Source organism: Penicillium maclennaniae (assembly GCF_028827695.1).
Source record: "Penicillium maclennaniae strain IBT 15551 chromosome Unknown utg000005l:1.0-2652337.0:1.0-2654196.0, whole genome shotgun sequence".
In the NCBI taxonomy this organism is placed as follows: Eukaryota; Fungi; Ascomycota; class Eurotiomycetes; order Eurotiales; family Aspergillaceae; genus Penicillium; species Penicillium maclennaniae.
In genome coordinates, this window is record NW_026623217.1 from 1,115,014 (window position 1) to 1,142,969 (window position 27,956).

A 27,956-nucleotide genomic window follows, 5' to 3' on the forward strand; every position below is an offset into this window, starting at 1 on the left:
ACAGAGCAACGTACGCAATCTTTCTTAATGATAGTCGAACAGCCTCCATACTTCTGAAGGAGCAGAGCATGAACCTCAACTGACCTGAGCACCCCATTATAGACCAGCTCCAGCGAGAAACACCATCGCCACGATCCAGTGTGCCATTGAGAAATCCCATACTACCGACAGAGCGCCTCAAGGCGTGCTCCCATGCTTCTGTTCTAGCAAGGTTGCACCATCTGCATATACTCGGAGACGGACCAAGCGGGGGGTAAACAAAAATAATCATGTCTTTCCAGGCACCGCAGTCTACTACCTCCTGGCGTCCCATCCAGAAGCAAGACTCTCGCAAAGGCATTACAGGACTCGGACTCTCTGCTCCATCGATGGGTGGCTTCTTCGATAACGATCGTACCCTCCCTATGTACAAAGATAAACCTTTCGCGCCACGACGCACGGCACCTCGACGATGGAGAAAACCATTAGGTATACTGGGTATCTTTATCTTGGTATTGCTGTGGTATTTCTATTATAGTCCAGGCCTACCAGCGTGGAAAGGTGCAGATTCGTCGGATAAGGGCCATGAACTCTGGAAATGGGTCCAGAGCTTAGAGAGTGCGCCTGCAAAGGGGCCCGCAGATTGGGATGCGCGCCGGGAGAAAGTCCGAGATGCATTTATTGTCAGTTGGGAAGGATATGAGAAGGAAGCATGGGGTAAGTCGATATTTGCTGGCTCTCTTGAGAAAAGGCTGATGGTGAATCACTACAGGCTACGACGAGTATCACCCTGTGTCTGGCGGGAACAGGAATATGGTGAAGGGAGGCATGGGCTGGATCATCGTTGACTCTTTGGATACCATGATTCTCATGAATCTGACGTCCCAAGTTCGACATGCGCGCCAGTGGATCTCAACTTCGCTGCAGTACAACCAGGACCATGATGTGAGCACTTTTGAAACCACTATTCGTATGCTGGGTGGTCTGCTCTCTGCGAATTATCTCTCCGCCAAGTACCCAACCCTCGCTCCCCTCACGGATGACGATGTTGGGGAGGCTGGAGAGGACTTGTACATTGAAAAGGCTACTGATCTCGCAGATCGCCTGCTTGGAGCCTTTGAATCGCCTACCGGTATTCCATATGCGAGCGTGAATTTGAACAAGTCCGAGGGTCTACAATCACACAGCGACGGTGGTGCTTCATCGACGGCGGAGGCAACTTCACTACAGCTCGAATTCAAATACTTGGCCAAGCTGACCGGCGAGCCTGAATATTGGAATGTTGTTGAGAAGGTGATGGAGGTTACCGATGATCAAAAACCTCAGGATGGCCTTGTGCCCATCTACATCAATCCCAAGGAAGGGACTTTCCACGGCAATAATATTCGCCTCGGTAGCAGGGGCGACTCATATTACGGTGATCATTAGTAACCCTAGCTCAACAACCTCAAACTGACATTCCATGTAGAATACCTGATCAAGCAGTATTTGCAGACATCCGAACAAGAGCCTATATACAAGGAGATGTGGGATGAGTCTTTGAAAGGAATTCGCAAACATCTCCTCGCTTTCTCCAAGAATGCGCAACTACTGGTTTTAGGCGAGCGTCCTTCGGGCTTGGAAGGCTCACTGTCACCAAAGATGGACCACCTAGTCTGCTTCATGCCTGGCACTATTGCGCTCGGTGCGACAGGAGGCAAGACCCTTTCCGAAGCCAGAAATTCACCCAGTTGGTCGCAGCAACGCGAAGAAGAGATTCTTATATCCAAGGAGCTGATGAAGACCTGCTGGGCAACTTACAAAACGAACCCAACAGGACTTGCCGGCGAGATCTCGCATTTCATCCTCGATAGTCCCCCGGTGATGATGGCAGACAAGTATCCCGACCCTTCCCTAAGCTCAACGCCCAAGGAAATCCCAAGCATTTCTCTGCCCTTGACCACTCAAGACGATGGCCTAGAACCATGGCGCAAAGATATCGAAATCCACCGAATGGACCGTCACAACCTCCTCGTCCGGAAACCATTGAATCCATCTTCTACATGTACCGCATCACTGGCGACGAAATGTATCGTGAATGGGGCTGGGAGATGTTCAAGTCCTTTGTTCAGCATACCTCCGTCGTCGAAGAGAAACAATCGGAGCTCTCGCCCGGTGACGTCGGCACCATCAGCCGCATCAAGGGTTTCACGTCGCTCGAAGACGCACTTACCATCCCTGCAAAGAAGCGCGACAACATGGAGAGTTTCTGGATGGCCGAAACGCTGAAATACTTCTACCTACTATTCTCAGATCGGGAGTTCATCTCCTTGGAAGAGCATGTGTTCAATACTGAGGCACATCCGTTCCCGAGGTTTAAGCCCACTGGTGATTTGAAGACGGGCTGGGTGCGGAAGCCGGCGCTTCAAAATTAAGGGTTGCTTTGTATTATTGGCGTTGATTTGAATCTAATCTGCTATATACATCACAAGACATTGAAATCCAACTTGTGTTCCAAACTATTGTCTGCGAGCGAATCTGTCTTTTATATGGTATGCTTCAGTACAATTTTCAAACAATAAAAGGATCGTAAACAGACATTGACTTGAAGTATTCCTTTTCAGCATCTCCCTTCGAACCTTGGAGTGATCATCATGATGTTGCCTTGATCAGTGTCGCATCCATAGTTGCGCGGAAATCACGGCTACTGAAACCAGCCTTGAAGGTGAAAGATCCAGCAGGAACCCGCCAGTCCTGGGCAACGACATCCCAGTAACTTACATCACGTCTCATCAACTCAAAGGAAACGGTCTTTTTCTGACCAGCCTCCAGCCAGACCTTGTCGAATCCACGAAGCTGGCTAGGCGGGGTGCCGGCCGGAGTCGAATCAGGGAACTGAACATATAACTGCGGCACAGCGAATCCGGCCACGTCTCCAGTGTTGCGAACGTCCGCTTCTAAAGTAAACACCGTCTCCCAAAGAGCAGGATTACCGCCAGGCTGGGTTGCTCGCTTGGCAGGAAGAGCAGTAAGGTTCGACAAAGCAGAGGTTTTAGCCCTGAGATCCTCAAGACCGAAAGTAGTGTAACTCAAGCCAAAGCCGAACTCATAACGGACCGAGATGTTCTGCGCGTCGAAGTAGCGGTATCCGACCTCGAGCTCCTCATCGAACCAGCTCTGCCAGTCATATGTGCCGTTGGTCTGCACGGCAGTGGTGACGGGTGCATTGTAATCGGACTCATTATATGCGATGACATACGGCAGTTTGGCCGAGGGGTTGACGTCGCCGTAGAGGACGTCAACAATGGCATTACCAGTTTCCTCGCCGGCGTAATGCTGAGCCAGGATAGCGGTGACATTGGGGTGATCAGCGAAAGGCATAACATTGACACCGCCGGAGTTAGTGATGACGACTGTGTTGTTGCACTTATTGGCGACGGCCTCGACCACGGCGTTTCCATTCCAGTCTAGTTCGAGAGAGGTGCGATCTTCACCCTCGGCGGAATAGGACTTGAGAGACATGAGACAGACGTCGGGTTGCTGGGGGATCCAGAGGGGGGAGGTGAGGTCGCTTGTGCTAAGGAGTTTGTTGTTCAGGAAGGACTGAACCAGGGAGCCATCCTTGCGAGCGCGGGCATCGATGGCATCAAGAGGGGGTGGATAGGTAGGAGAATCTGCAGGAGCCGGAGCTAGCGGAGCCTGCGAGAACACCATACTCGAAGTCACCTTAGAGGTCGGGGCCTTGAGTCAAAGGACCGGCATCATTACCCGCAATGATAAATGTTGCGAGGCTTGCGGAGAGGCAATGCATTTCGCTCGTTCTTGAGCAAGACTGTGGAGGCAGCACCGTGCTGGCAAATCATAGCACTGTGGTTAGCCCAAACGTCGCAGTTCGATTCGCCGGTGAACTTCCAGTCGTAGAGCCAAGTATCAGGAGGCGAGTCAACGTTGAGCGGGCCAACTGAGGCGTCAACGCTAGGGTAGTTCTTATCTTGTTCAAGCCAGAAGTAGGGAGTCATGATGCGCACAACCATATCATCCAAACGAGACATTTCAACAGTGCCATTCTGCACCGCCTGAGTGAGATTCTTGCCCAAGTAAGAGCCCTCTGTCCAAAGCTCGCCGTAAAGGGTAAATCCTCCAGGCATTGTCATATCCATACCACTCTCAACAGAAGCCACGCCGCTGTGAATAGCACGCCAGTCCGACATGATATAGCCCTGGAAGCCAAGCTCACCCCTGAGAAGATGGTTGAGGAGGTATGAGTTCTGACACGAGTGGGAACCGTTCACACGGTTGTACGAGCACATGGCACTGGCGACCTTAGCACGGACAGCATTTGCAAATGGCCACATGTAGATCTCGTGCAGAGTGCGGTCATTAATGTTCGCAGAGACGAAGTCCTGGATATAGGTAGTCTCGTTGGCATCAGGGGCGTACGTAGGGTTGCGTTGAGTCTCTTGCTCATTGGCAATGAAGTGCTTCGCATTTGCCTGAACACCAGCATCTTGCATGCCATTGATTGTTTCCTCCATGCAGACACCAGTCAGGTAAGGGTCAGCAGCAAAACCCTCCCAGGTACGACCATCATAGGGACTACGGCCCAGAGGTCCTCCGATGGGACCTAGAATAACGTGGGAGCCCTTTGCCTTGTGTTCTTCGGCCAATCCGCGATCTCTATCGTACAGCAGCTGGCGATCCCAACTGGCAGCCGCTGAGACACTGCTCACAAAGACACTTGAATAGTCCCCTTGTTGCACACATTGAGGACCGTTCCGGAGGCAGAGGCCCGTGAAGTTGAGACGTGGAATGGGGAGGACATTGCCAACACAGGGTCCAGGTTGGCCTGTTACCATTCAGGACTTCTCCTCGAGCGTGAGTTTGTTCACGAATCTTTAGGCCTTCTTCATGGCAGTTCCCCAGCCACCATTGCCGGTTATGTTGGCTATTATGTGTCAATTACACAGCTCTATTATAGAAAGAGGAATTGTAGAAAGACGGATCACTGACGCGAACGCAGCACAGCTGGAGAATGGCCATACGTGCTCAGAATAGTAGTATTGAGCGCTTGAACATTTCTGAATAGCCTCCCGGGTGGTTGATGGGTGCTTGGCAAGTATCGATTGCCACAGAGGGCGCTGCAAGAAGCAGGCAAGCTCCAAGCAGAGACTGTTGCCACATGGCGAAAACTCAGACGCTGATTTGGGTTGATCTGATTCAGCAAAAAGAAAACTCGAGATAAAGATTCAGCGCATGGTTTTTCTTAAGTACTCTTGATCTTGCACTTTCTTGAGCATCCCACCCCGGACAGACTCTGGAAAACACCTCAGCTAGCTCAAGGGATCCACTCGTGGGGGGTTGGAGACTCGCATCGAGAGACGTCCTCTAGGTGGGGAACCTATGGTCTTTGTTGATCCAAATCGCTCAACGGAAAGCCCACCGATGAGCGACGTCTTGGCTTCCCCGAATGGCGAGGGTGTTCGGGTGTGCGGCTCGTAACTTCCCACGGCAGGGGTCGGTATGCCGACTTCCTCTCTTGCTTTTGTATGAATATCGGATATCTCTGAGGATCCAAAGTCTCATGTACCCCATGATCTGGGGGTATCTGAGACCCGTTCGGAGAATTCCATATCCCCAGAGATCCTAGCCTCAAGTGAAATGACGAAAGGAACGTGGAGAGAGTTTCGGGTTTCCAGTTCGGTACAACTTCGGCTAAAACCTCAAAGTTCCCCCCACACACGCCCTTAGTCATACGAGGGCGCGGCTTACATGACACCCTTTACTCGGCAAAATCATTGTCCACGGGACTTCTGGGATCGACGGCATCCCGATCATTCATCATTCGTTACCAGAACAGGAATACCGGCAGGGCCCGCTCTACAGTGATTGGAGTAGACCAGGGCTTACGATGTTTATACCTACCCGTTTAGGTTAACAAGTAAGCCACCTAGTACCTAAAATATCCCGCACCTTAAGCCGGCGAAAATTTGCGGACTCGAAAACGCTTGATTCAATAAGTAGACTTTGTGGCGTCATTAGCCTGACTTGGCACTGACCACCCATATGGAAATGTCAACATCATCTGTTTTGGTCTATTTCCTATATACGAACAGTGACGTCCTCAAATGTTCGTGGAATCGAACTTTTTGAGATTTCCTTATCACCGTTCGCTGTTAGGAGGGATCTGTACAAATTTGTCCCCACCACGAGAAGGATAAATAAAGAAATCAAGTGTTTCAAGTTATTTGTGTATTCCACGTTATATGAGCACGTTGAACTTTACTCCAAAGTGTAGAGAAAAAGTTCGTTCTTAGTGTAGGTAAATTGAATGGAGTGGGATATCTGAAAGTCAGTTGTATCCTGGAAAATAAGTCTGCGTCTACGCTATGCTATGTATGTATGAGACGCGACATTAGACATGGCTCGCCGTTCAAACCACCTACGACTCCAATTCAATCCCTCTCCAGAGCAGCGTCAATCAGCTTCTTGAAACCGTCGACAGCGTCTCGGAGATCGCGCACAGAAAGAGCCTCGTTATCACCGTGGGCAACGAAGATGCTGCCCGGTCCATAGAGATAGCGCTTGACGCCAGAACGGACCTTCAAGTTAGGTACATCAGTTCCATAGTTAACAGGAATGACAGAGAACCCGTCAACATCCGTGTCCAAGTCCTGAGGCCCGTAAGACTCATTGTGGGAATTAAAATCAACTACCACATCAGCATCCACGTCCCGAGTGGCATCCTCAACAGCCTTATGAATAATCTCGCGGGCCTCCTCTGGAGTTCCAGCAGCAAGGCGCACCGCGACATCAGCCCGAGCAGAAGCGGGGACGACATTAGTCGCTACACCAGCATCAATCTTACCGATGTTCAGAGTGGTTCGTCCGTACTTAGGCGAAGATGGCAAACCACCCTCGCTAGCGGGGATTTCACCGAGCTTGTCAACACGCATTAGCGCTGGCAGGATACCAGACACGGCGCTTTTTCCAAGCCACGGGTATCCGGAGTGAGCAGCCTTGCCGTGGGAGAGGACCTCAAAACCCAACATGCCCTTGTGGCCAGAAACAAGGTTCGCCTCAGTCGGTTCGCCAAAGATCACGGTGTGGTAGGTACTGTCAGAGTTCAGCTTCGACTCGGAGAAGGTTTGCATGCCGTCTCCACCAATCTCCTCGCCGACCACGAAAAGCAGACCAAGCTTCGCATCAGGGTTCTTCTCGAGTGAGTCCAGCACAGCAAAGACTTGGGCGGCAACACTCCCCTTGGCATCGACGGTGCCGCGGCCAGCCACAATAAGGTTGTCCAGGTCAGACTGAACATCTCGGGTCTTTGCATCGTAGTGGACTGAGTATGGGATGAAGGGCGGGACGGTATCGATGTGGCTTGAGACAAGGATGGAGGGCTGCTCCGACAGGGAAGAAGGGTAGGCGTAAATATTGAAGCGAGGTTTAGGAGTCGCGGTCCCTTCAATATCCTTCTTCACTGGCGATACTTCTTGCCTCACGACTGTGAAGTCCTTCGATTCAAGATACTTCGCAAGGAATACGCCGACATCGTGCTCATTGCCCGAGATGGACTCGATCTCGACCAGATCCTTATGAAATGCGAGCAGCGGATCACTACTGACCGCGCTCAGCATCCTCGATTGCCCATTACTGTCCTTGTCTTCGGTGTGGGGGGGACGGTAGCGATTCGCCGACGGGTTGCTGTTGCCCATATGCGGGGTGCGGAGAAGCGAAGGCGGCAGTGATGGCTGTGGCGCCGGCCAGATATGAGGTGAGCTTCATTGTGCTCCAATTGAGTTGAACTATGTTCTTCGCGTATCAAAAGTGGACTTTCACGGCTAACACTTCCGACAGGGGCAAATCTCGACAGGTTCCAGGATGACGATCGCCTTGCAGCTCGCTATGGGTGACTCTCGCAGCTAGTCACGTGATCTTTGTTTTGACGGCGCTAGAGGCGACATAGCCACGTCAAGAAGCCAGGATGATTGAGTGAAGATTTCCTATTCCTTGGTAGATGCGAAAGGGAGAAGTTATGCATGATGGCGTCAATTTGATCATTTCCAGGTATCACGCACAGTGGTGGGCTTAAACGCATGCCAGGCGTATTTGCCGGGTTCCGACCTCGAGAGCCGATAGAGCCTAACCCTGCAGCTATTTTGGCATGTCTCACTTACTCACTTACTCAATAAGGAGATATGATACGCTGTGCATATAGATAGATTTGACCATGTGGGATGAGTACTTTGACTAGGCGTTTTGGGACTTCGGCGAGAAGAATAGTGCATAAAGTGGGTCAACTTATGTCTCTGTCCATGAACAAATTCTTGTGCATATTGCCAAATTCGGCCCAAGCGCACGCCTTGTTTCAAATAAGATAACGCCATGCCGTGACGTGGACAAACCCATGGCTAGGCATAGTCCTCCCGCTTTGGCTCGAACCTTGACGAAAGGCTTAGTGATGATCGATGAGGCCTCAACCACAGCCTAGTGGAGACGTGTCAGATCATCATGCAAATCCCGATGTGGGTAGAATCGATCGTGGCAAATCCTGCGCATAGTATGCATGACACAATAGAATTCATTCAAGTCTTCTTTGCGTTTCGGCAAAAATTTTGCCGAGGGCACACGAGTAACTGTACGTATCCCTGCGTGGCTGCTTTGCGCTACCTACTTCTGGAGAAAGAACGAGCAGTTCCAACCTTGCTTCTCCTACATGATGATGCGCCTGTTCCGGCAAAGACTTTCCGAGGTGATGGGAATGTCTCCCGCCATTTATGATTGTGTTATGTCACCAAATTCAAGCACAAGGGGTGGGTATTGAGTCCAGAGAGAAATGATCGGCGGTCGATCCAAACCCGGTTCCACATTAACGGAGAAGATGCTGATCTTTTGGTTTCGAGATTGTACAACCTGAATCTTGGAAGGAAGGTCCGCTCCATTCCTTGGGACTATATAATGCTTTCGAGGTCCCGGGCTGGAGTCCATCAAAATTAAGCATCACTTCTTTATTTCAGCATACTTGCATCGCATTATTCCCACTTCCACTCTGTTATACACCCAAAAATGGCCGCTTTTGAGAGACGATTGCTTGCGCAGACCGTGGACCATGCTGCCAAGCATGATCCGGAAAGACTGTTTGGAGTTGTCCCTCGGGGCTCTGAAATGTCCGATGGGTTCTTCAATATGACCATGAAAGATTTGGCTCATGCCGTGAATGTTGTTTGTTGGTGGATCGAGAAAAGCATTGGCCGGGCCAGTTGCAAGGAAACACTGGCTTACATGGGCAATAACGACGTGCGCTATTTTATCTTCACCTTGGCTTGCCAAAAGACCGGCTATCAGGTATGGAAACCCGGAAACGTACCCTTGGGCTCCCCCTGACTTTCTACCTCTGTACAGGCATTTCTACCTTCGACAAGAAACTCCGACGAGGCGCAGCTTCATCTGCTGAAGGTGTCTGAATGTTCAAAATTCTTCTTCAGCGAGGAGCGAAGTTCTCGTGTTTTCGAGATCCAGGGACTCTGCTCTGGCCTGGAGATCTTCCAGATGCCTTCTTTGCAGAAGATGCTTGAAGATGAAACAGGATTACGCCATTATCCATTCACTCGATCCTACCAAGACGCAGAAGACGACGTAGCCTGTATCATTCACAGCTCAGGCACAACCGGTAAGAGCTATCGACGACACAGAAAATGAACTCCCACTAATTACTTGACTTCGACAGGAATGCCAAAGCTGGTGCCTCTCACAAATGGTTTCTTCATGACGATGGATGCCATGCCACATCTACAATGGCCCGAAGGCCGTTGCCCGTCAACTTTCTTCTACCTGACCCAGCGGGATCGTGTCCTAGCCACAACACCATTCTTTCACCTGATGGGCTTCTTCTCTTTCATCTCCTCTATATTTCACAAAGTGCCAGCTGTCTTCGGACCGGACAAGCCCCTGTCCGTGGGACATATGGTGGAGCTCATAAAGAAGACTCGTCCGACTGGCGCCATGCTTCCTCCATCTGTGCTAGAGGACATGAGCCATTCCGAAGATGGCTTAGCATCTCTGAAATACCTTAAATTCGTCTCCTTCGGTGGTGCACCACTGGCGGCTGAAACAGGAGAGCGCCTCCGCCAAGTTACGAAGGTGATCTCAATCATTGGGACCAGCGAGATTGGATTAATCCCTGCATTGACTCCGGAGGATGACGCTAACTGGAGCTACTTTGAATGGCTTCCTTCCTTTGGAATCAAGATGGAAGATAATGGCGACAATCTTTACGAAATGGTCATCCCCCGTCGTCCCGATTCTCGCGATTATCAGGGTATCTTCCACACATTCCCCGACCGCGACATTTACCGAACAAATGATCTGTACACTCAGCACCCAGAGAACCCAAAGCTCTGGAAATATCATGGTCGGAAAGATGATGTAATTGTTTTGAGCAATGGCGAAAAGTTCAACCCAGTCAACATGGAAGTCATCATCGAGACTCACCCGTTAGTGTCACGGGCAATTGTCATCGGCCAGTCTCAGGTTCCAGGCTGGTCTGCTGGTGGAACCTCATAAGGACGCTCCAGAGATGGACTCGAATACCTTCATCGAGCAGATATGGCCTGTGGTACAGGCTGCAAACCAGACTATTGCCGCCCATGGCCGCGTGATGAAGAGCAAGATAGGATTGGCGTCCAAGACCAAGCCATTCAAGAGGACCCCCAAAGGTACAACACAGCGGCGTGCCGTGATTCGGGATTACGAAAAGGAAATCAACGCCATCTACGAGGCAGACCTTGAGGACGAGTTGCAGGACTGCCTCCCTGAAACGCTCGATCAAAACAGCATCGCAGAATACACCCTTCGTACTATTGCTCGAGTTCTGGAAAGGCCAAACGTGCCTGTCAACCAGGATCTTTACAGCGCTGGCCTAGACTCCTTGATGACTATGCAAGTCGCAAGTGCATTGCAACGAGGCATCCAGAAGCGCCAGCCCCAGGTTAAGCCCGGTGCTATCACTCCTCAGACGATCTACGCCAACCCAACCGTGGAGCAGCTAGCCAGTGTGATTTGCGGCATTGTGGAAGGCAAGGCTCAAGCTACCATTCCCCGGGACGAGAAGATCCGGCGCCTTGTAGAAAAGTACACCGCCGATCTCCCAGAAGCCCGGAGTGATGTGCCTTCGGTTCTGCCGAGCTCGCCATCAACTGTCATCTTGACGGGTTCCACCGGATCACTTGGCAACTATCTCCTACACAATTTGCTCAGCAGACCTTCCATCTCCAAGGTGTATTGTTTGAACCGTTCAGATGCCGCAAGTCGCCAGAAAAAGGGCATGGAAGAGAAGGGTCTCCAGGTTGAGGTCGGTGACTGGGCGAACAAGGTTGAGTTCCTTCAAGCCTCATTTGGAGAGATTCGATTCGGCCTCGAAGAGGCTAAATACGAAGAAATGCTGGACTCTGTTGACACAATCATTCACAATGCTTGGAAAGTCGACTTCAACAACTCAGTCGAATCATTCGAGGATACCCACATTCGCGGCCTACGACGCTTCGTGGACTTTAGCCGAGCCAGTCGTTTCAGAGCTCATCTTCACTTTGTCTCCTCTATCAGCACCGTTGGCTCTTGGACTCCAGACATGGGACCCGTCGTGCCAGAGCTTCCAATGGAAGATTCCTCGATGGTACTTCCCCAGGGCTACGGCGAGTCGAAGCATGTCTCCGAGCGCATCTGCCTGGAAGCTTCACGACGTTCTCGTGTTCCCACAACCGTCTACCGAGTTGGTCAAATTGGTGGTCCAACTACATCAAAGGGAGAATGGAATCGTCACGAATGGCTTCCGACCATCATTGCCACCTCTATCTCCATGGGGAAGATCCCCAACCAACTTGGGTCAATGCCCGTGGACTGGGTTCCAGTGGTGAGTAGTCATTGAATTCTTTCCCCACCTCCTCTTGAGTTTACTAATAATCAACCCAGGATAACCTCGCATCAATCATGACCGAGATAGTCCACACCCGCCACGGAGATCGATCAGAAACCCCTACAGCAGTATTCCATCTCACTAATTCGAAAACTGCTCAGTGGTCATCGCTCATTCCGGCTATCCGGGAGAAGTACCAAGTGGAGCCCGTCGACTTCAGCGCCTGGATTGCTGAGCTCGAGAGTGTCCAAAATCCCAGCAGTGCCGATGTAGCTGCGAAGCCTGCTTTGAAGCTGCTCAGCTTCTACCGCGGGCTAGTCGATGAGAGCCACGCCGCAATGGGTGTACCTTTGGATGTTACCAAAGCTAAGGAGGCGAGCGAGACGATGAGGTCTTTGGGACCTATCTCCGCGGCGTTGATGTCGAACTGGCTTCAGCAGTGGAAGTTCTAGGACCCGGATTTCCTGCCAGGTAGAGTGAGACTTTTTTTTTCTTTCTATCACGACTTCTAGTTTTGTAATATACTGGAACAAAAGTGTCATTTGAGATTCATACCCGAACATGCCATCTGCAAAGGGTTCATTTCTAGAACAAAGATTGTTTGAGCGTAGATACTTCGAGTTGGGTTCCCTTTCAGATCCCTCAAATGCAATATACCAACTTGCCCAGTTTCACATATCTGAACCAGTTACAGAATGAGTCGATTTCTGCCACTAGGAGAGAAACCGGCCTTTCGAGCATGAATATACTTTCGTGCCAAACAGGGAAGACCCAATGCCAGAGGCCAACTATCCTTGTAACGAGGTAGATGCTGAGGTGACGGGGCGCGAGTCTAGATCAATAGGACATAATTTCACTCAACCCACATAAGAATGTCTTGGCCGAGTTAATCAAAATAGTCCCTCCCGAGTGACTCATTACCGTGCAAGCTCAGCCCTGCTCATAAGTCTCCCGATTCTGGGAATCGATTGAAGTGATTGAGAATCCAGCGCTTGGAGAAAATGGCTCGTCGCTCTGGCTGGTAGATCGCTTCTGAACGGTACCATGATGCCGGGGACACCTTGTGGAGGATTGCTTTCTGGAGATCTTGAAGCGCGACTGAACAATCGCCACATAATGCAGATGATTGATTAATGGATTCGAATTTGTCTACTGATTCATTTACGCCCTCTATATTAGCGCGATGGTTATGCTCTCAAGAGATCTATATAGCACATAGTACGTGAGGGGAGTACGTGAGGGGAGCATTTGACGATAACATATGTGCAGCCGCAACAAGAATGGGGATGCGGAAAAGCCATCAGAAGATAAGGCTAATCAATCTCTAGCCAGACTTTCTCTATCTTGGAGCTTTCTCCGAGCTTTCAAATGTTTCTTGTTTTGGGCACCAAGAATAAGGGCTAGCGGGGCTGAAGCGACAACTGAGGGCGACCCACTCGATTAAATTCAAGCAGCATCTAAACAATTTAGAGACGAGCCGAGATTTATTCAGTGGGAAACTAGCTATAGTCGAGATTCTATAGTATTGATTTGTGGAGTGCCCCAGCGCGCGTTAACCTGTTGTCATTAGTCAGGGTCGCTCAGATGCAAGGAAAAGGAAAACACACATCTTCAATGTGATCATAACCTAGCAGCTTTGGAGACAGCTCGGGGTCTATCCAAGCCAAAGCTTCGCCTTCGGGCGTGGGTACCATCTGTATTTTGCGATCCCTTTCTTCCTGTTCTGGCCCGTCGTGGAGGTCGTATAGATACTGTTGAATATTACCTCGCTCGACCACCATTCGTGTCTGTTGCTTGCGACACTCTTGAAAGACAGAGATAGCATGCTTCTTAGCATCGAGGTATTCGGGGGAGGTTTTCTTTATATCTGGTATGTTTTATCTCCCAAAAAGCCATGAAATAAATATCAGCTCGAGGTATTGACTTATTCCAGGCTGCCGGTTATCCAGGTGTCCCTGTTATATTTACCACCTCGCAACTCGCCGGCTGGAAGAAGGTCACTGATGCAGTGCACGCCAAGGGAGGTTTCATTCTCTGTCAACTTTGGCACGTTGGTCGTGCGACTGTTCCTTCACTCACCGAGGGCAAGCAGGCTGTCAGTGCGAGCGATATTCCCATCAGTGGCAATGGCATGGAGGGCACCGAGTACGCGGCTTCGCCTCCTTATCCGATGACTGTAGAGGAGATTCAAGAACTCGTCAAGGAGTATGCGGCTGCTTCTAAACGGGCCATTGAGGCCGGATTTTGACGGTGTTGAAGTACATGGTAGTTATTCACCAACGACAGACAATAGATAAAGAAAACACAGAATGCTGACGAGAACAGGTGCTAATGGATACCTTCTCGATCAGTTCCTTCACGATAACGTGAACACCCGTACTGACGAGAACGGCGGCTCAATCGAGAAGCGCTCTCGTATCGTCCTCGAAGTTCTCGAGTCATGCGCGGCAGCTATCGGCGCCGACCGCGTAGGAATTCGTTTATCTCCATACAATTACTACCAAGACACGCGCGATTCCAAACCTAACGCGAACTGGCAAGTGCTGTGCTCGAAGATTGCCGATCTCCCTGCCGAGTCCCGCCCAGCCTACGTACACATGGTCGAGCCCCTCTTCGACGAAGTTCTCGACGAGAGCGCCAAGCTGGATTCGCTCGTTGTGGATAAAACGTCGTTGGATATATTCCGGCCCATACTGAAGAAGGGCGGAATCTCATTCCTCGCCGCCGGTAACTTCAATGCGACGAACGCTGGACCTAAACTGATAAGTGACGGGGCGGACGCGGTTGTCTTTGGACGTTACTTCATCTCCAACCCGGACCTACCTCGGCGTTGGAGGGCTTGCCCTTGACACCTTATGATCGGTCAACATTCTATGGGGCCGAGCCTCCGCAGAGGGGGTACACAGATTACCCTTTCTACGAATGAATAGGTATGGAGAAGGTCAGATTGACAAAGATAGAATAAGCAGACCTAAAACCACAATCATACATATGCATTATCAAGACAAACCAGCCAAAACTTCCATCGCGTCGTGTACCACTGCCCACCGAACGGTCGCTAATTGTTGAGCCATCGCCGCAGCCAACGGTTTCGGATCATATTTTCCTGACAGTGCCGCTAACTCAACTGCACTCGGACAATTGGTCATCATCACAATCAAAGAAGATAGATCCGTGGTAACCCGACTCTCCGCGGGCGAGATATCCATCCCACGATGGAACACCCAGCACGTCAATGTAGCAAGATACAAGCACCACGGGAAATGGAAAGCATCAGTTTGATCCCAATCGTGCAGGCTCAGCACAGCATCCTGAAGAGGTGTGAAGCATGTCTCGCAGCAACAGAGGATGCTTCAGATCCCTCATGGAGCCAGCGAAGAATCATCCGCTGTGAACGTGATTGATCGGCATGAGTAACGACTCGTCCAAGAATCTGCATTGCACCTGCCACAACCTGCAAATCCAAGATCTCAACATTCAAAGCCAGACACGCAGCATGGTAGAGAGCATGTGCGGCCATCTTCAACCCGGTGAAGCGACGGGGATCGGAGGTCTGCGTCAGTTTCATAGCGAGGAAATTCGCATCAAAGTCAACTTTCCAGAGAGCATAGGACCGACTCATTCGCGGAGTCCATGCCCCGACTTTCTCGGGCGTCTCCGATCGCAGTGTTGTCTGATCGCGGCGTTTCAGATCTGCCGAAATGGACATTGACCCGTGCAGAACCACTGTGCGTGCGAACACATTCAAGTCTCGCGGTCGAGCAACGGCCCCGGGTGTGATATAACCCTTCAAAACACTAAGGAAGTGGCGGTTTGATTCACGGATAGCAGAGTGTGCCCATTCACAAGCAGAAGAGGCCTCCCAGGTAGTTGAGTTGCAAGGTAGGGAAGATCTAATCTCGAACGCCGACATGCACAGGGACTGCGAGAACAATACAGCGAGCTGAGTATCCCACATGAAACAATGCATTGCTAGACGTTTCCTCTGCTCCGCGTCCATGGCCTGTCTCCACGCCTGATCCAGATCATCAGCACTCGCCAGATGAGACAAGTCCTGAATATTGCAACAATTGCTCCGACGAATCAATTTGATCAAAATACAATGGAATAGCTGTGCATTTTCTCGCTGCTTGGGACCCGCTCTCATCTTGCCGAAGCAATCGATCAGAAGCATAGTCTGCAAGACCCAGAGATCGGGCTGTGGTGAGAAGTCATTATGGCATAGTAGTTGATTTCGGAGTTTATCATGGACTCCCACCGCTAGCTGGTGAGCTTCTCTGGTACTATAAGTAGCGCCCATGAACAAGATCGCGGCCAGATGGATGGGTTCGACAGTATTTGGGTTGAAGGTTGCTTGGTGAATGAGCGGATAAGTTACATTGAACCGAGTGAAGAAGAGATCACAGTAGCCTTGCAGTGCAGGTAGACTAAGTAAATGTGAATCGAGAGCCATTGGTTGTCCATCGATTCCAGTGGCTTGTGCTTGAGCTACGAGGGCTAGAATCCCTCTCTGGGTATCTTCAGATAGTCGCGGTAGACGTTGTGGAGGGTCAGGGCCTAGATGGGATGACCCGGACATCCAGTCCATGTCGAGAAGATCGGGGGAGGTTGGAGATGGTGTGCGTGGAGTGGAGACTTTGTTCATCATCGAAGCCACCTCCAGGAGCATTGATGGACCATCGTATTTCTCGAGAGCATGACTGTCGGTGTTGATTGAGTCTGGGAAGGTATTGGCGTCGAATCCCAGAGGATAGTCGAATTGGTGAAAGGCGTCGTCGAGAGAGGTCACGTTGAACAGCCAATTATAATTACAGGTTGCCGCAAATGCGAGGTTAAAGTCAGTCGCTGTCACCGTTAGATACAGACTCTTGTAGGGTATAGGATAGTACCTACCAGTATCCATTCCAAAGAAATCGCTCATGCCATCCAGACCCATACTGAAGGATCCATCGGCCGCGTCAAATTGGTCTGGAACAGGCTCGACAAAGGGTTCAAAAGGCCCACCCGGCGTCATTGGAGCCAAAAATGGATCATTCTCATCAATCGACAGAGCATTATGGTCCGTCCCTGAAATGGGTGGTGATAAAGGCTCCTCATCTACAAACTGGGCCTCTTCGGCCTCGTCGTCTTCGTCTTCGTATTCTTCCAATCTCCGGTCGGAACTGGTAGTAGATGTCGTAGATCTTGCCGCGAAACGCAATTCCCGTTGAGACGGCCGTACAATAATGGATCCATCCCCGGTTCTTCGGACTCTCTTCCGCGTTTTCAACACCCCCATTCCTGGCCCGCCCGCTTCTTCGTCCCGCTTCGTATGCCGCATCATATGTCTCGCTGCCCAACGGTTAGAAACACTCCCGGCCGCATGATGGAATGACATCTCACCTAGAAGATCATGGCGTTGGAAGTGAACAGCACAACGCTCACAGGTAAATCCGTTTCGAGATTGTTCATGGTTCAGAGCATGTCTCCGCAGATGTTCAGCACGAGTGAATCGCTTCCCACAAGCGGGATACAGACACGCGTGACTTTTCATCGCGATAGAAGATCAGAAAACGAGAAGAAGAAGAAAAACAAGAAAGAGAAAAAGAGGAAGCGCACATCACCGACAGACACCAGTATAAACAAGGCCGGAGCAATTGCCGATGGCTGATAAGGATGCGGGGGCGTGTATCGTGATTGGTGTCACTTGGGCTGATTTGTCGTCTATCGAGACTTGCATCATAGCCAATAGAGTAATATGCATTGGTTTAAGGTTGAAGCTAGCAGGGGGAAAAAGAAAGTCAAGGTATGTCTTTGTTAAGTCCGACGGTGTTGTCTGTATAACACCGGAATTACCTATAACTCAGGTGAAGCACCGCCATTCCGGGCTATCCTCGCCCTCTTTGATCTGACAGGTATCTGTTTGATTCTCTCTGACTCTAACACCGTGTTCTCGATCTCGACGTTGGTTTTCGAATCGCATTCATAGCCCCAGACCTAATACAAACAATATGCAAACAGTATTGCAGCAGCAGACTCCGGCCAAGTTACCCAGGCCAACGAAGAAGCCAGTATTAGCCGCACGCACCTGCCGCCATTATGAAATACGCAAAATAGGCAACTGCCTGAGTGTTCAACACGTCGAGGGCCGCCAATGTGATCCTCCCCACCATGGAGATATCAGGAAAAACACGACGTGGAACGTCTTTCGCGGAAATGATTGGAGGATGTAGCGACGCATAAGAGTATGACTGTGCCAAAAAGGTTTGGTGCTAATGTCCATAGAGCAAGAATCTCCCGGACCACCGACACTATATGAAAAGATGCTAGAGTTTTCCTGCAGTTTGACACTCAACAACACCCTACTGAATGAAAGCATGAGTCTGCTTGAGTAGCGCTTGATGAGAAGAATCCATGGTAGATCAAAGAGGCTAAATGGGATATAGAAAAGGAGAACGAGGAATGAGTACTCATTTCCTTGGAAATGCATGTCTGTGTCAAGGCCATCATCCGTCTTGGCATTGGCGAGATTTGCTCTAATTGAGTTAGTTCTGACTATCCAGCTCAGCAGATGAATTACCTACTCGATCCGTGCAGTCGTAGAAAACATCTACCGTTGTTATTCTCAATCTTGCTTAGTCGGTCAAGATGAATTTACCAAACATAGTAGCGGTAGCACGTAAAATTCCACTATTCTACGATACAGCTTCTCAACCTCGAAATCTGAATAAACGAAACTGTCTCCAGTATTGGGTGCTTCGGCGGATTTACTTAACAACGCTGGTTTCGTTTGCTTAGGCATGATCAAATGTGATCCAATTTTCTAGGGACTTGGGGAAGTCTAGGGCCAAATGATATGACCAGAGCGCAGTCAACAGTTATCTCATGTGATCCCTTGCATCGGACAGCCGTGCTTATGCGTAGTCTATGACAATCTACCCGCAGGCAAAGCGATCCGGGCCGTGACTTTCCCCGTAGATCGTCTTATCGACGCCATGGATTGATGATCACCCCATCTTTGCCTGAACCCCACCCTTACTCTCTCTACTCCTTTTTCACGACCTTTCCGGACCCTTTGCTTAACTATCCAGATAGAGTGACAATAATGGCTATCGGCATTCTGAATGAAGCCACTTACGCGATGGCAAGCTTGCCATCGCCTATCTTCAAAATATACTCTAGGCAGCTTTGTGCTCAATCTTTGCCTAGAGAAAACTCATCAATCCCGGCCCATTCAAACATTCCGCATATCCATAGCACCCGCTTCCCCGACTTTAGAATTCTCGCCGTTCTATGGCACCGTTAGTGTAACAAAAGCGAAAGTCGAGGAAATTCGCAAATGCTCTACGATGGCTTGTTCCAGATCACGGCCCACAAGGTACCCCTCAAGCTGCAGTGTCGTGTATTGGAGTGCTCAAAGCGATTTCCACATTGCCACTGGAAGAAAAGATGCAAATAGATAAGAGAAACCCTAATCCAGGCGGCGAAGATGAAGCGACACGCTCATCGTAAACAGACTTGAACACTTCCAACCGCGGCTACGACCTCCTCCGATCGCAAATGCTGGAAGTCGGCACCGGGCTTGAGCTCCAGGGAGGCCTTTATATTGGAGAGTAAATTCCCGAGGATCACCCGTATTTCTTACAGAAGAAATTGAACTGCGGGCCGAATCAATGGCCTCGGACAGTGGCCAACAAAGGAGAGTTCCAGAAGACCACTATGGAATACTACCACCCAGTATTCGATCTGGCAAAAGATGTGGGAAGTGACGCAAGCTACTTCGAACCTCTCACGGCTGGAGCAGTGGCGACAATGCGCATGTTGTATGATCCCGCGCAGCCCAAAGACGAGGACGATAAGCTGAACCGCGGCATTGGCGCACACACGGATTTTGGTTGCATGACACTTATGTTGCAAGGCAAGATGAATGGCCTACAAGTTCTGGACCCTCCTTCTGGGCAATGGCTTGACGTGTGTTTCGTCAATTTCACTTTCTCAACCCCAGCTGATATGAGATAGGTCAAACCGACACTTGGGGCATATGTTGTGAACCTGGGAGACCTATTTACCAGATTCCCTCTGCCACTTCTTGGCGTGCTCCTTCCGTACTAGTGCTCAGACCTTGCCGCTTTTTGCTCACTGAGCAGATCTGAGGACCGCTATAGACCTCATTGAAGCTTGGCCGTATCACATTGACTAATTTCAAATACTATGTTCTTGCTCTACTTGAATTTTTGATTTTTTCTGTCTTTGAACGATGGTTCGTCTGTCGAAGAATTGTTGGATATCAGCCTGAGAATGAAGCATCTATCCACCGTTCGTCATTCACACGCCTTCAGGCCCACCTTCTGTAAACGTCGTCCGCTATATTCTCGCACAGATCAGTATGAGGAATGCTCTGAAAAATTATTTACGTGGCTTCCGTTGGTGAGAAAGTTGTTCTGGAGATCCATGTGAAGATCCTCTGCGCAACTCGTTAAAAAAGACAGATCAATCAGCTTTCAATCACTTTGTACTGCGCCTAGTCCTCCGAAATATATCCCCACCGTTGCTCCGCCTATCATATCAACAGAATGAATCCCATCGGTAGACATGCACATCAGGCTGTGGCTTAATGCCCCCTATCGCCCAGGTGCTCAAGATACCTGCAACCTCTCGCAGGGACCATAAAGAGCTCGTAAATTCTCTCACAATCTTACCTATAAGTGAGATGACGACTATGTTGAGTACTGTACTATTCTCACATTGTTAAGGTAGTCAAGACGAAGCAAGGACGATCCCTAGCAGCAACAATTTGGGAAATAGCAGTCACCATTTGCAGATGCACTGCACGCTGAGTAGTCAGACATATGTAGCACTAAATGGAAATTTTGTCAGACCATTTGCTTCAGCAGGGCGATACTCTAAAACTTTTGGCTCATGTTTTGGACTGTCCGCCTCATCTAGTAAACTAGGCTCGATTTGCCTTGAAAGCGGGCGGAGTCTCGTTACGCTCGCTGCCCCACCGGGCTGTGCATCACCAGTGTACGAAGACATTCTATTTGAGCAGATAACTCCATTATGGAAGTTATGTGGTTACCGAGAATGAAAATCATAAAAATCTCTAAAACCTAGACCTTTCGTAGGCCTTCTGTTCCCGCTTCATCTCCGCCTGTATCCAGAAATATGAACTCACCGCCCAAACAATGATGTAGGCAAAGAGAATGCCTAAAGACATTCCAACCGCAAAGTGGAATTCTAAAGTCCATATGATGGCTGATAAACAGCCAAGATAGACACTTACCCCAAAAATCCACCAAACAGTGAGAAATAAAAACATACGCCTGAAAGGTTTGGATGAGTCATAACGCAAATTCAATCGTGTTCGAAATTCTCGATCCTGGAGACCATCAACAGCGACAAAGTCTTCAGCTGCGTAGTATACAAATGGGCGTAAGGGTGTCCCACGAGCTTGTGAATCAATGCCAATTGGTATGTTGAACGGTACCAGCGTGACAAGCATCAGGATTCCAAGAAAGCTCATAAGGAAAGCCGGAGAGTAGAGATAGAGCATCGGTATCTCCTTGCTGCTGCCGATGACAAACGGGATTAATGCGCAAATCATGGAGACACCGTAGACCCAGGATGTGGCATCAAGCTCCCATCGCGACCGGGACAGAAGTGGGGCGCATTCCTTATGGTGCCAAAGAAGGCGACAGACGCGGGCAGCTAAGACGTAAAGCTCCCCTAAACCGAAAGAGATGATCGTGTAGCCCAGAATATGCTTGTCGAATTCAGCTTTTGCGAAACAGCATTTTTCGTGGTCTTGACAATCGCCCAGGCACTGAGATCGACTTCTCTTGAACCAAGTGTAGTATATTATGCAAGGGACTAGAAGATCAAAGATTATGATCATAGGAACTCCCAGAGTGATTGAAAGATGATCGCTGAGTTTTGGGCTCTTCTGAGTAAGCTTCTCACACAGCGGATGTGGAGGGGATCTTGCTTGCACCTCTGGTGCGGAGCTTTCCATCAGAGGAGCCTTCGCCGAGTGTTGGGCATGTATGTATGTATCAGGGGGAAAGGTGAGACAAAGTTGGAAAATTGGCTATTCTTTCTAGTCCCCCAAATGAATAAAGGACAATAAATATAGGATAGCAGAGAATAACAGACACGACGCCTACTATTGGTGAGGTAGCTTCTTCGCCTGTCAATTAAGGTTTACTTACGTCATTGATGAGTGGTTGACGTTCCAACTCTGGCCTGTCTTCTGACTCTCAAGTTCACTCACTCGTGTTTGAATCTTATCATGAGAATGGGAGCGGAAGCTTCCGGTTGGTTCGCCGTTTGATCGCTGATAGTACGGAAATCCCGAGTATTACTTAGCATTCGAAGAGTGTAATATATGTTACCAGCTTTCCAAGTAGTCTAGATAGCTAGTATGATGCGGCCTTCGTTTTTGATAGATTCTCGACTAGCCCTGCATAGCATATTGGATTCACGAAAAGTGTCACATATTGACACGAAGAGGTGATAGAAGAGTTGACCGCTTGCTCAACTAGTCTTCTATGAAGGGGCGGCTGCATGAATTCGCGGATGAGCTTCGTCCGTGTCATATATGGTGAGCATTGAAAAACAGTGGTTTCCTCGTCCTATGTTTTCCATTGATCACTAACATTATGCTCACAGTGTATGTTTGGGATTTAAGTTAGAATCTGAAGATAGGCCAAGACAAGCATCCGAAATCATTTCATTCTTCTCGGAATGCCCATGATAAGTGACCCTTGCCGTCCTACCTAGCTGGGAGCGATGAACTGCGGCCGTCTCCATGCACAGACTGTCGGCAAACTGGGCAGGCAACATAACTCCCTGTTTAGTCGCCACCACCACTAACCCCCAAAACACCGTAGTAAATGCGATATTTAACAACTCCATACTGTATCTCAACAATAACAACAGCCTACCATAAATTCATCTTATCGAGGTATACTCTCTATTGTGGATCTAGCATATTTCCAAGGATTTTAGTAGATCTTAGGTTGCTTTGTTGGAAAGATATATATTCGCGTCTCAAAAAATAAAATAACAGCGTGCTTCTGAGTAATACCATATTTAAACCCTTGAGCTACCTTCAAGTTGACACGCTTTGTGGTAATCAGAAGATGCGGATAGGGGCTGCCTAGCACTGCCACCACCGGTGTAGCAGAGGGTTAAATGCAGATTTTGAGGATTTCAGGACTCATCAGCAAGCATGATTGCCCCACATTCACTCGTTTTCTTGAAAATTTATGTCAAGTATGTAGCGTGCTGACACATTCTATGAAAAATGCTTGTTCGCTTATGGGTGTCAGGTAGGTAACCCGTGGGAGAATGCAGCGGCCGATAAATGTTTGGGCGTTTGATTCGATCTCGGGGGGCTCCAAGCGAATTGCTTAATTCTTTGCTGTAAATTAGGGACAGCTTAACAGAAGCTGGTCGTAGAAGAATCATAACGTTGAAAGAGACCAAGGCCCAAACAGACGGCTCATTATCGCGCTCTCCACCATACGTCTGAATGAAGACGGAAGGGAATAACCATTTTCCTCTAGAAGACCAACGCAATAGCTGATGGGCGCAATTCTCTACACAGCGTGCTGGGTAGGGAGTCATTTGGTATGGAGACTCTGGTGCTACAGACCGTGACGACAAGCCCGTAACCATTCGATTGCTAGACCTGCCCCACATTTAATAATTTCACATTGTACTGGAAGGCCGAGAGATCAGCGAAATTGACCGTCTCTTATTCTGGTCGTCCCAACTTCCTTTACATGGGTATTTTGGAAATGGAAGTACCTTTTTATATGTCAATTTCGCACAAAATGTCCTTGTAAATACCATGCCAAATCAGACCCTGTATTTTCCACCCCAAGAATAAGCAACGATAAGCAGGGCCCAAGCCTGTGCGGGTAGAACGATAGATGGATGGTCAACAAGTATGAAAGCCTTGGCGCTTTCTGCTACTTACCCCCCCAACAACATCTTTCAAGGTGCGCGCGTGTCCAGTGCACTTTCCGTCCTTGTACAAGTCAACTTGCCATCATCTTCGCCAGAATTCACAAAGTCGGTTCGTACTATCCCTGCCACTATATGGCGAAGAATAGTTATGTCTTTAGTTTGGTCCTTCCTCATCAATCCTACATTGTTACTTGGAACCTAGTATCGATTAGTCTATTCACTAATTGACTTGTTGACAACCATCCTAAACTTAAGGCAGCAACTTCGGCACTGACCTAATCGCTGCTCTATATGCAACACCTTTGTCAGATTACTAAGACACGAGCCAGTGTAATAGCCTAGCGAACTAGGAGACGGTATGGTTGTGTTTACTGCTTGAAGGTACAATTGTGGTAAGTATATCCAATACGAGACCAACTCACAATTACATTTTTTTTTAATAATAGGTGCATTTAGTAATATAATATAAGGTATTGAGCTAAAGATATTGGTGCTTTATATTTAATGTTTGCATTATTTCCAGGATTAATTGGAACAGTTAGCAACGCGTGTAACACCAGTCGCTGGTTCTGAAATGTGCCGAAGTGTGCAAATTTTAGAAACGGTGGACATAGCAATCTTATGTCCACCGTTCCTTTTTTTAATATTAAGATATACGAATTGATGGGTTAACACTCCTTGAAGTGGAGTGGAATCATGGCCAGCTCCATCACCACCGTAGGAGCCCCTGGGGCCCATGTTACTAGGAGGAATCAACTTCCTTGGCAAGCTGTAAAAGGGTATACGTGGCTCGTATCCACATCCCTGGTACTGACTTGCAAAGGTTCACATGACGAGTTTGGCTTGTTCAGAACCCTCTAGGTTGAATCCGCATCCGGCGCTTTTCCTTGTTCTTCAACTTCCATTTACCAGAACAGCAAGAGGTGCACGTTCTGGTCACAGAAATTTGGCAATTTTTGCTTCTTGGACCCGACCAAACCTGCCGCCAAGGGCGATCCTTGAACCCCAATCGAATAAGATCGGCTCGGTGTGTCACCGCTCGATGCTTTCAACTTTACCCTGGTAAGCCTACAGATGAGTCGGGGCCACGTCCTCGAAGCAAAAATACGCTGAGGCATGGAAAAAAGGGTTTGAATGGGTCCTTCGCCGAAATTATATTCACCTCTGAATATTCTTGTCACTGGCAAAGCACTTTTTCTACTGCGAAAAAAATATCTGGTCGAACTTCACAGCAAATATCTCCCTCGACAGAATTGAAAAGAAAATGAGTGACCCAGTCAATCAACGGCTTTCCTTAACGATACATAATAAATTGGCGGAGGGTACTATCGTGGTGAGGAATCTCATCTGTTTCCGGTATAATTACCTTTCAAAGTTGTGTATCGCTATAATTTGGATACTCACCGGTCGGGATTGTAGCGGCCAAGTGTTTCAAGAAGGCGATCCCCCCAAACTTATCCCCCTGGAAGATATTGAAAAAATATCAATTCGACATGGTCAAAGTCAAGTGGTGTCGTTCTGTGGAAGTGCAACGTTCAGGGTAGGGGTGGAGGGCATGCTAGATCTCTGTCACGACGAGAGACGGATTACTTCTGTGTACTGGAACGGTCATTGGAATCTTGTTGGGAATCAGTTCCATCCGGTCAACGTTGACGACGAACATTATAAAGTGACGGTGTCTATTCCCTCGGACAAGGGGATACTGGGAGACCTTGCGGTTGAGGTCGGCGAAGTTTACGCTAATAATTCATTGTACGATAGACTATGAGATGACATTCTATGTTCATAAATATTCCACATCCTACATGAAGCCGTATGCTTCACGATATTGACTATTATGACGTATAAGTGACGTAGAAGAGGACTTCAACAGTGGTATTCAAAGACCCTAGCCAAGTGGTTGCAGATCCAGTAGGACGATCCCAATCGTTGAGGCGATTGTGCGTATTGAGCTTCAATCAAGTTTCTGGAGGCTGAATTCAAGAAGGGCCCCGATTAGATTGGGGACTCGAATGGTGATTGGTTTTGTTGGTCCGTAGATGGATTGAAACACGTTCCCCGCAAACGGCGAACATGGCCTTAGCTTCATACAGTAAGACGCTTTAGACTCTGCCTATACCTCGCCCACCCAATCATGTACTAAATTTCAAATACTACTTTCGGGCTAGCCAAGGCTGCTTGTGCGTCATCCTTATAGGAATCGATGCATGTCCTCCACTGACTGTCTTGCTCCATCTATGTCCACACAACGGGAGGCCCATGGAAGCATTCTCCCCAGAGACTCGAGACGTGCCCGGGAATAAACCATTCTAGCAGGCTGAAGAGGTGTTGAGAAACGAAGGACAGATATGGGAGTTCTATAGGAGCATCACAAAAGAATCCAGAATCTTCAGGAGATATATTGTAGCCTATTGGGTACAAGGATTAAAGAACAATACCCCGCAGCGACATGTGCCAAGAGTTCCAGTTGCCGTGCTTAGCTGCGATCCACCGAAACCCTATTTCAGAATCGTGGTAGCCCCACCCCGTTACTCTTCAAAGGGGTCGAGCTTACAACGCACCAAACCCTGTATTGCATGTACAAAACATGGGGACCATGTGGAGTGGAAAGAAAACGCGCCTTCGTAATTACATTTTGTTGGAACCCCGTCTCCGTAGCTTGTCCGAGCGAGGGGTCTACAAGATACAAATTCGTAAAATATACGTATTTTTGCCGAAGTTACAATACTGATATGAATCTATAAACTATTGGAAATTTCCAGTGGGCTAGTGATGTTGAATACCGGAATTGGCCCACTCATTGCGAAATCCTTGAAATGTCCACCTGTCTTCCTTCACGCGGGCGATGAACGCAAATGCAATTGCGGTCCATTACCGACCCGCATTTAATTTCACGCTTGTTACCCGGTATTTCCATTTCCGGTAAGGTATGTGCATTTCCTAAAACACCAGCAGGGAACATGCATGGTAATAAAAGTCGGATAAATGAAATTAGCGAACACGCCGGGACCTTGCATTGACAAAAAACTTAGTGCGGCAGAGGTCTTCCTCTATCGGAGCTATGGTATTGGTAGTCTAATGAAAAAGCTAGCAGCAAGTCAACGAATTCACAGCCTTTCCTGGTGGGCAAGTTCATGGTGGCGCACCTTTTCCGACAGCACTCGACATCAAGATGAATAAATAGTATGCGGCATGATAATCGCTTCCATCTCGCGGATGGCATCATAGCTGTGGACTTCCTAGCTATATTTAACATTTCGATCTCAGTACGGCCGGAATTTTAGCGATGGGGCTCTTAGTGTGACCTAGGTTTTCCGGATCTGTTACTGCCACTATCCTAGTCCCTAGTGCCTTCTTGGCCATTGCTTTTTCTGGAGATGGTATCGAACTTCACCGGACATGGTCACTGCAACCCCAAGATCACTTTAGCCGATTTTGGTTTGAAGTGATTATTCATATTGCCTAGACCAGAAATTGTGATGTTCAACTGCCTTCAGCTCCACCCACGCTTTAGCGTGCACAGACCCGGATCTGTATAGCCCGTGTGGAGCGGTCTGGTAGGGGCAATCGGCAGCAGCAGAATTAATGAATGGGTTATAGACTGTGTCTGTAGGTGCTAAAGTGCATCCTCTAGGAACCGATCCTCCATGTGAAAAGCATGCTCAGGGGAACGCTAACGTGACTTATATCCGGATTAGAATTGCCAGGTAATTCCAGAGATGTATCCACCCTCTGCAAATGTACAACCTACAATCTAATTATAACCTATGTGATTCATGTGGCAGTGATTCGATTTGTGCCCTCCTACCTGAGTAAGGGCTCTGAGGAGAGACCCCCGTGAGGACTTGATGGTTTTTGTGATGAATTGGAAGATCAAGAGCCGTCATCAGGCCTAGATGATATAACCCTGAGAAAGCATACATAGTCACGGATACTGCATCATGTAGTCGATGGGCTCATAGAGTGCCCAATTGCTCTACATAGAAGTCGGATCTGCCGGATTGGGCAAGCTTACGACTACTTTCCACGCTTTGCACATCTGGAACACGTCAGCCTAAAATCTCTAAACACGGTATAGCGATCGTAGTGGTGTCCAATGACTACCTCTCAATCCTGATTCGTAACGCAAGCAATT

At 48.9% G+C, this 27,956-nt stretch overlaps 9 protein-coding genes across 9 annotated transcripts; 5 read left to right on the top strand and 4 right to left on the bottom strand.

The window, feature by feature from the left end:
* Window positions 1-269: 269 nt before the first annotated feature.
* Window positions 270-2,393, top strand: N7477_005646 (glycoside hydrolase family 47 protein; the record flags this gene model as incomplete). The annotated part of the gene is made up of 4 exons (XM_056967309.1): window positions 270-696; window positions 752-1,396; window positions 1,448-1,856; window positions 1,940-2,393. 4 exons carry the CDS (start codon window positions 270-272, stop codon window positions 2,391-2,393), a joined length of 1,935 nt encoding a protein of 644 aa, XP_056822063.1.
* A 217-nt stretch (window positions 2,394-2,610) lies between these two features.
* On the bottom strand, window positions 2,611-4,814 carry N7477_005647 (beta-glucosidase; the record flags this gene model as incomplete). Its single annotated transcript, XM_056967310.1, has 2 exons — window positions 2,611-3,673; window positions 3,727-4,814. The coding sequence occupies 2 exons, from the start codon at window positions 4,812-4,814 to the stop codon at window positions 2,611-2,613; spliced, it is 2,151 nt and encodes a 716-aa protein (XP_056822064.1).
* A 1,596-nt stretch (window positions 4,815-6,410) lies between these two features.
* Window positions 6,411-7,673, bottom strand: N7477_005648 (M20 family metallopeptidase; the record flags this gene model as incomplete). The annotated part of the gene is made up of 1 exon (XM_056967311.1): window positions 6,411-7,673. The coding sequence occupies one exon, from the start codon at window positions 7,671-7,673 to the stop codon at window positions 6,411-6,413; it is 1,263 nt and encodes a 420-aa protein (XP_056822065.1).
* Window positions 7,674-9,024: 1,351 nt separating this feature from the next.
* On the top strand, window positions 9,025-12,321 carry N7477_005649 (putative NRPS-like enzyme; the record flags this gene model as incomplete). Its single annotated transcript, XM_056967312.1, has 5 exons — window positions 9,025-9,303; window positions 9,361-9,628; window positions 9,686-10,451; window positions 10,489-11,866; window positions 11,926-12,321. The coding sequence occupies 5 exons, from the start codon at window positions 9,025-9,027 to the stop codon at window positions 12,319-12,321; spliced, it is 3,087 nt and encodes a 1,028-aa protein (XP_056822066.1).
* A 1,051-nt stretch (window positions 12,322-13,372) lies between these two features.
* On the bottom strand, window positions 13,373-13,650 carry N7477_005650 (uncharacterized protein; the record flags this gene model as incomplete). Its single annotated transcript, XM_056967313.1, has 2 exons — window positions 13,373-13,426; window positions 13,477-13,650. The coding sequence occupies 2 exons, from the start codon at window positions 13,648-13,650 to the stop codon at window positions 13,373-13,375; spliced, it is 228 nt and encodes a 75-aa protein (XP_056822067.1).
* Window positions 13,651-13,692: 42 nt separating this feature from the next.
* Window positions 13,693-14,117, top strand: N7477_005651 (uncharacterized protein; the record flags this gene model as incomplete). The annotated part of the gene is made up of 2 exons (XM_056967314.1): window positions 13,693-13,710; window positions 13,803-14,117. 2 exons carry the CDS (start codon window positions 13,693-13,695, stop codon window positions 14,115-14,117), a joined length of 333 nt encoding a protein of 110 aa, XP_056822068.1.
* Window positions 14,118-14,178: 61 nt separating this feature from the next.
* On the top strand, window positions 14,179-14,718 carry N7477_005652 (uncharacterized protein; the record flags this gene model as incomplete). Its single annotated transcript, XM_056967315.1, has 1 exon — window positions 14,179-14,718. One exon carries the CDS (start codon window positions 14,179-14,181, stop codon window positions 14,716-14,718), a length of 540 nt encoding a protein of 179 aa, XP_056822069.1.
* A 449-nt stretch (window positions 14,719-15,167) lies between these two features.
* On the bottom strand, window positions 15,168-17,402 carry N7477_005653 (uncharacterized protein; the record flags this gene model as incomplete). The annotated part of the gene is made up of 3 exons (XM_056967316.1): window positions 15,168-16,714; window positions 16,763-17,200; window positions 17,252-17,402. 3 exons carry the CDS (start codon window positions 17,400-17,402, stop codon window positions 15,168-15,170), a joined length of 2,136 nt encoding a protein of 711 aa, XP_056822070.1.
* Window positions 17,403-19,567: 2,165 nt separating this feature from the next.
* Window positions 19,568-19,960, top strand: N7477_005654 (uncharacterized protein; the record flags this gene model as incomplete). Its single annotated transcript, XM_056967317.1, has 2 exons — window positions 19,568-19,819; window positions 19,868-19,960. The coding sequence occupies 2 exons, from the start codon at window positions 19,568-19,570 to the stop codon at window positions 19,958-19,960; spliced, it is 345 nt and encodes a 114-aa protein (XP_056822071.1).
* Between the last annotated feature and the right edge of the window lie 7,996 nt (window positions 19,961-27,956).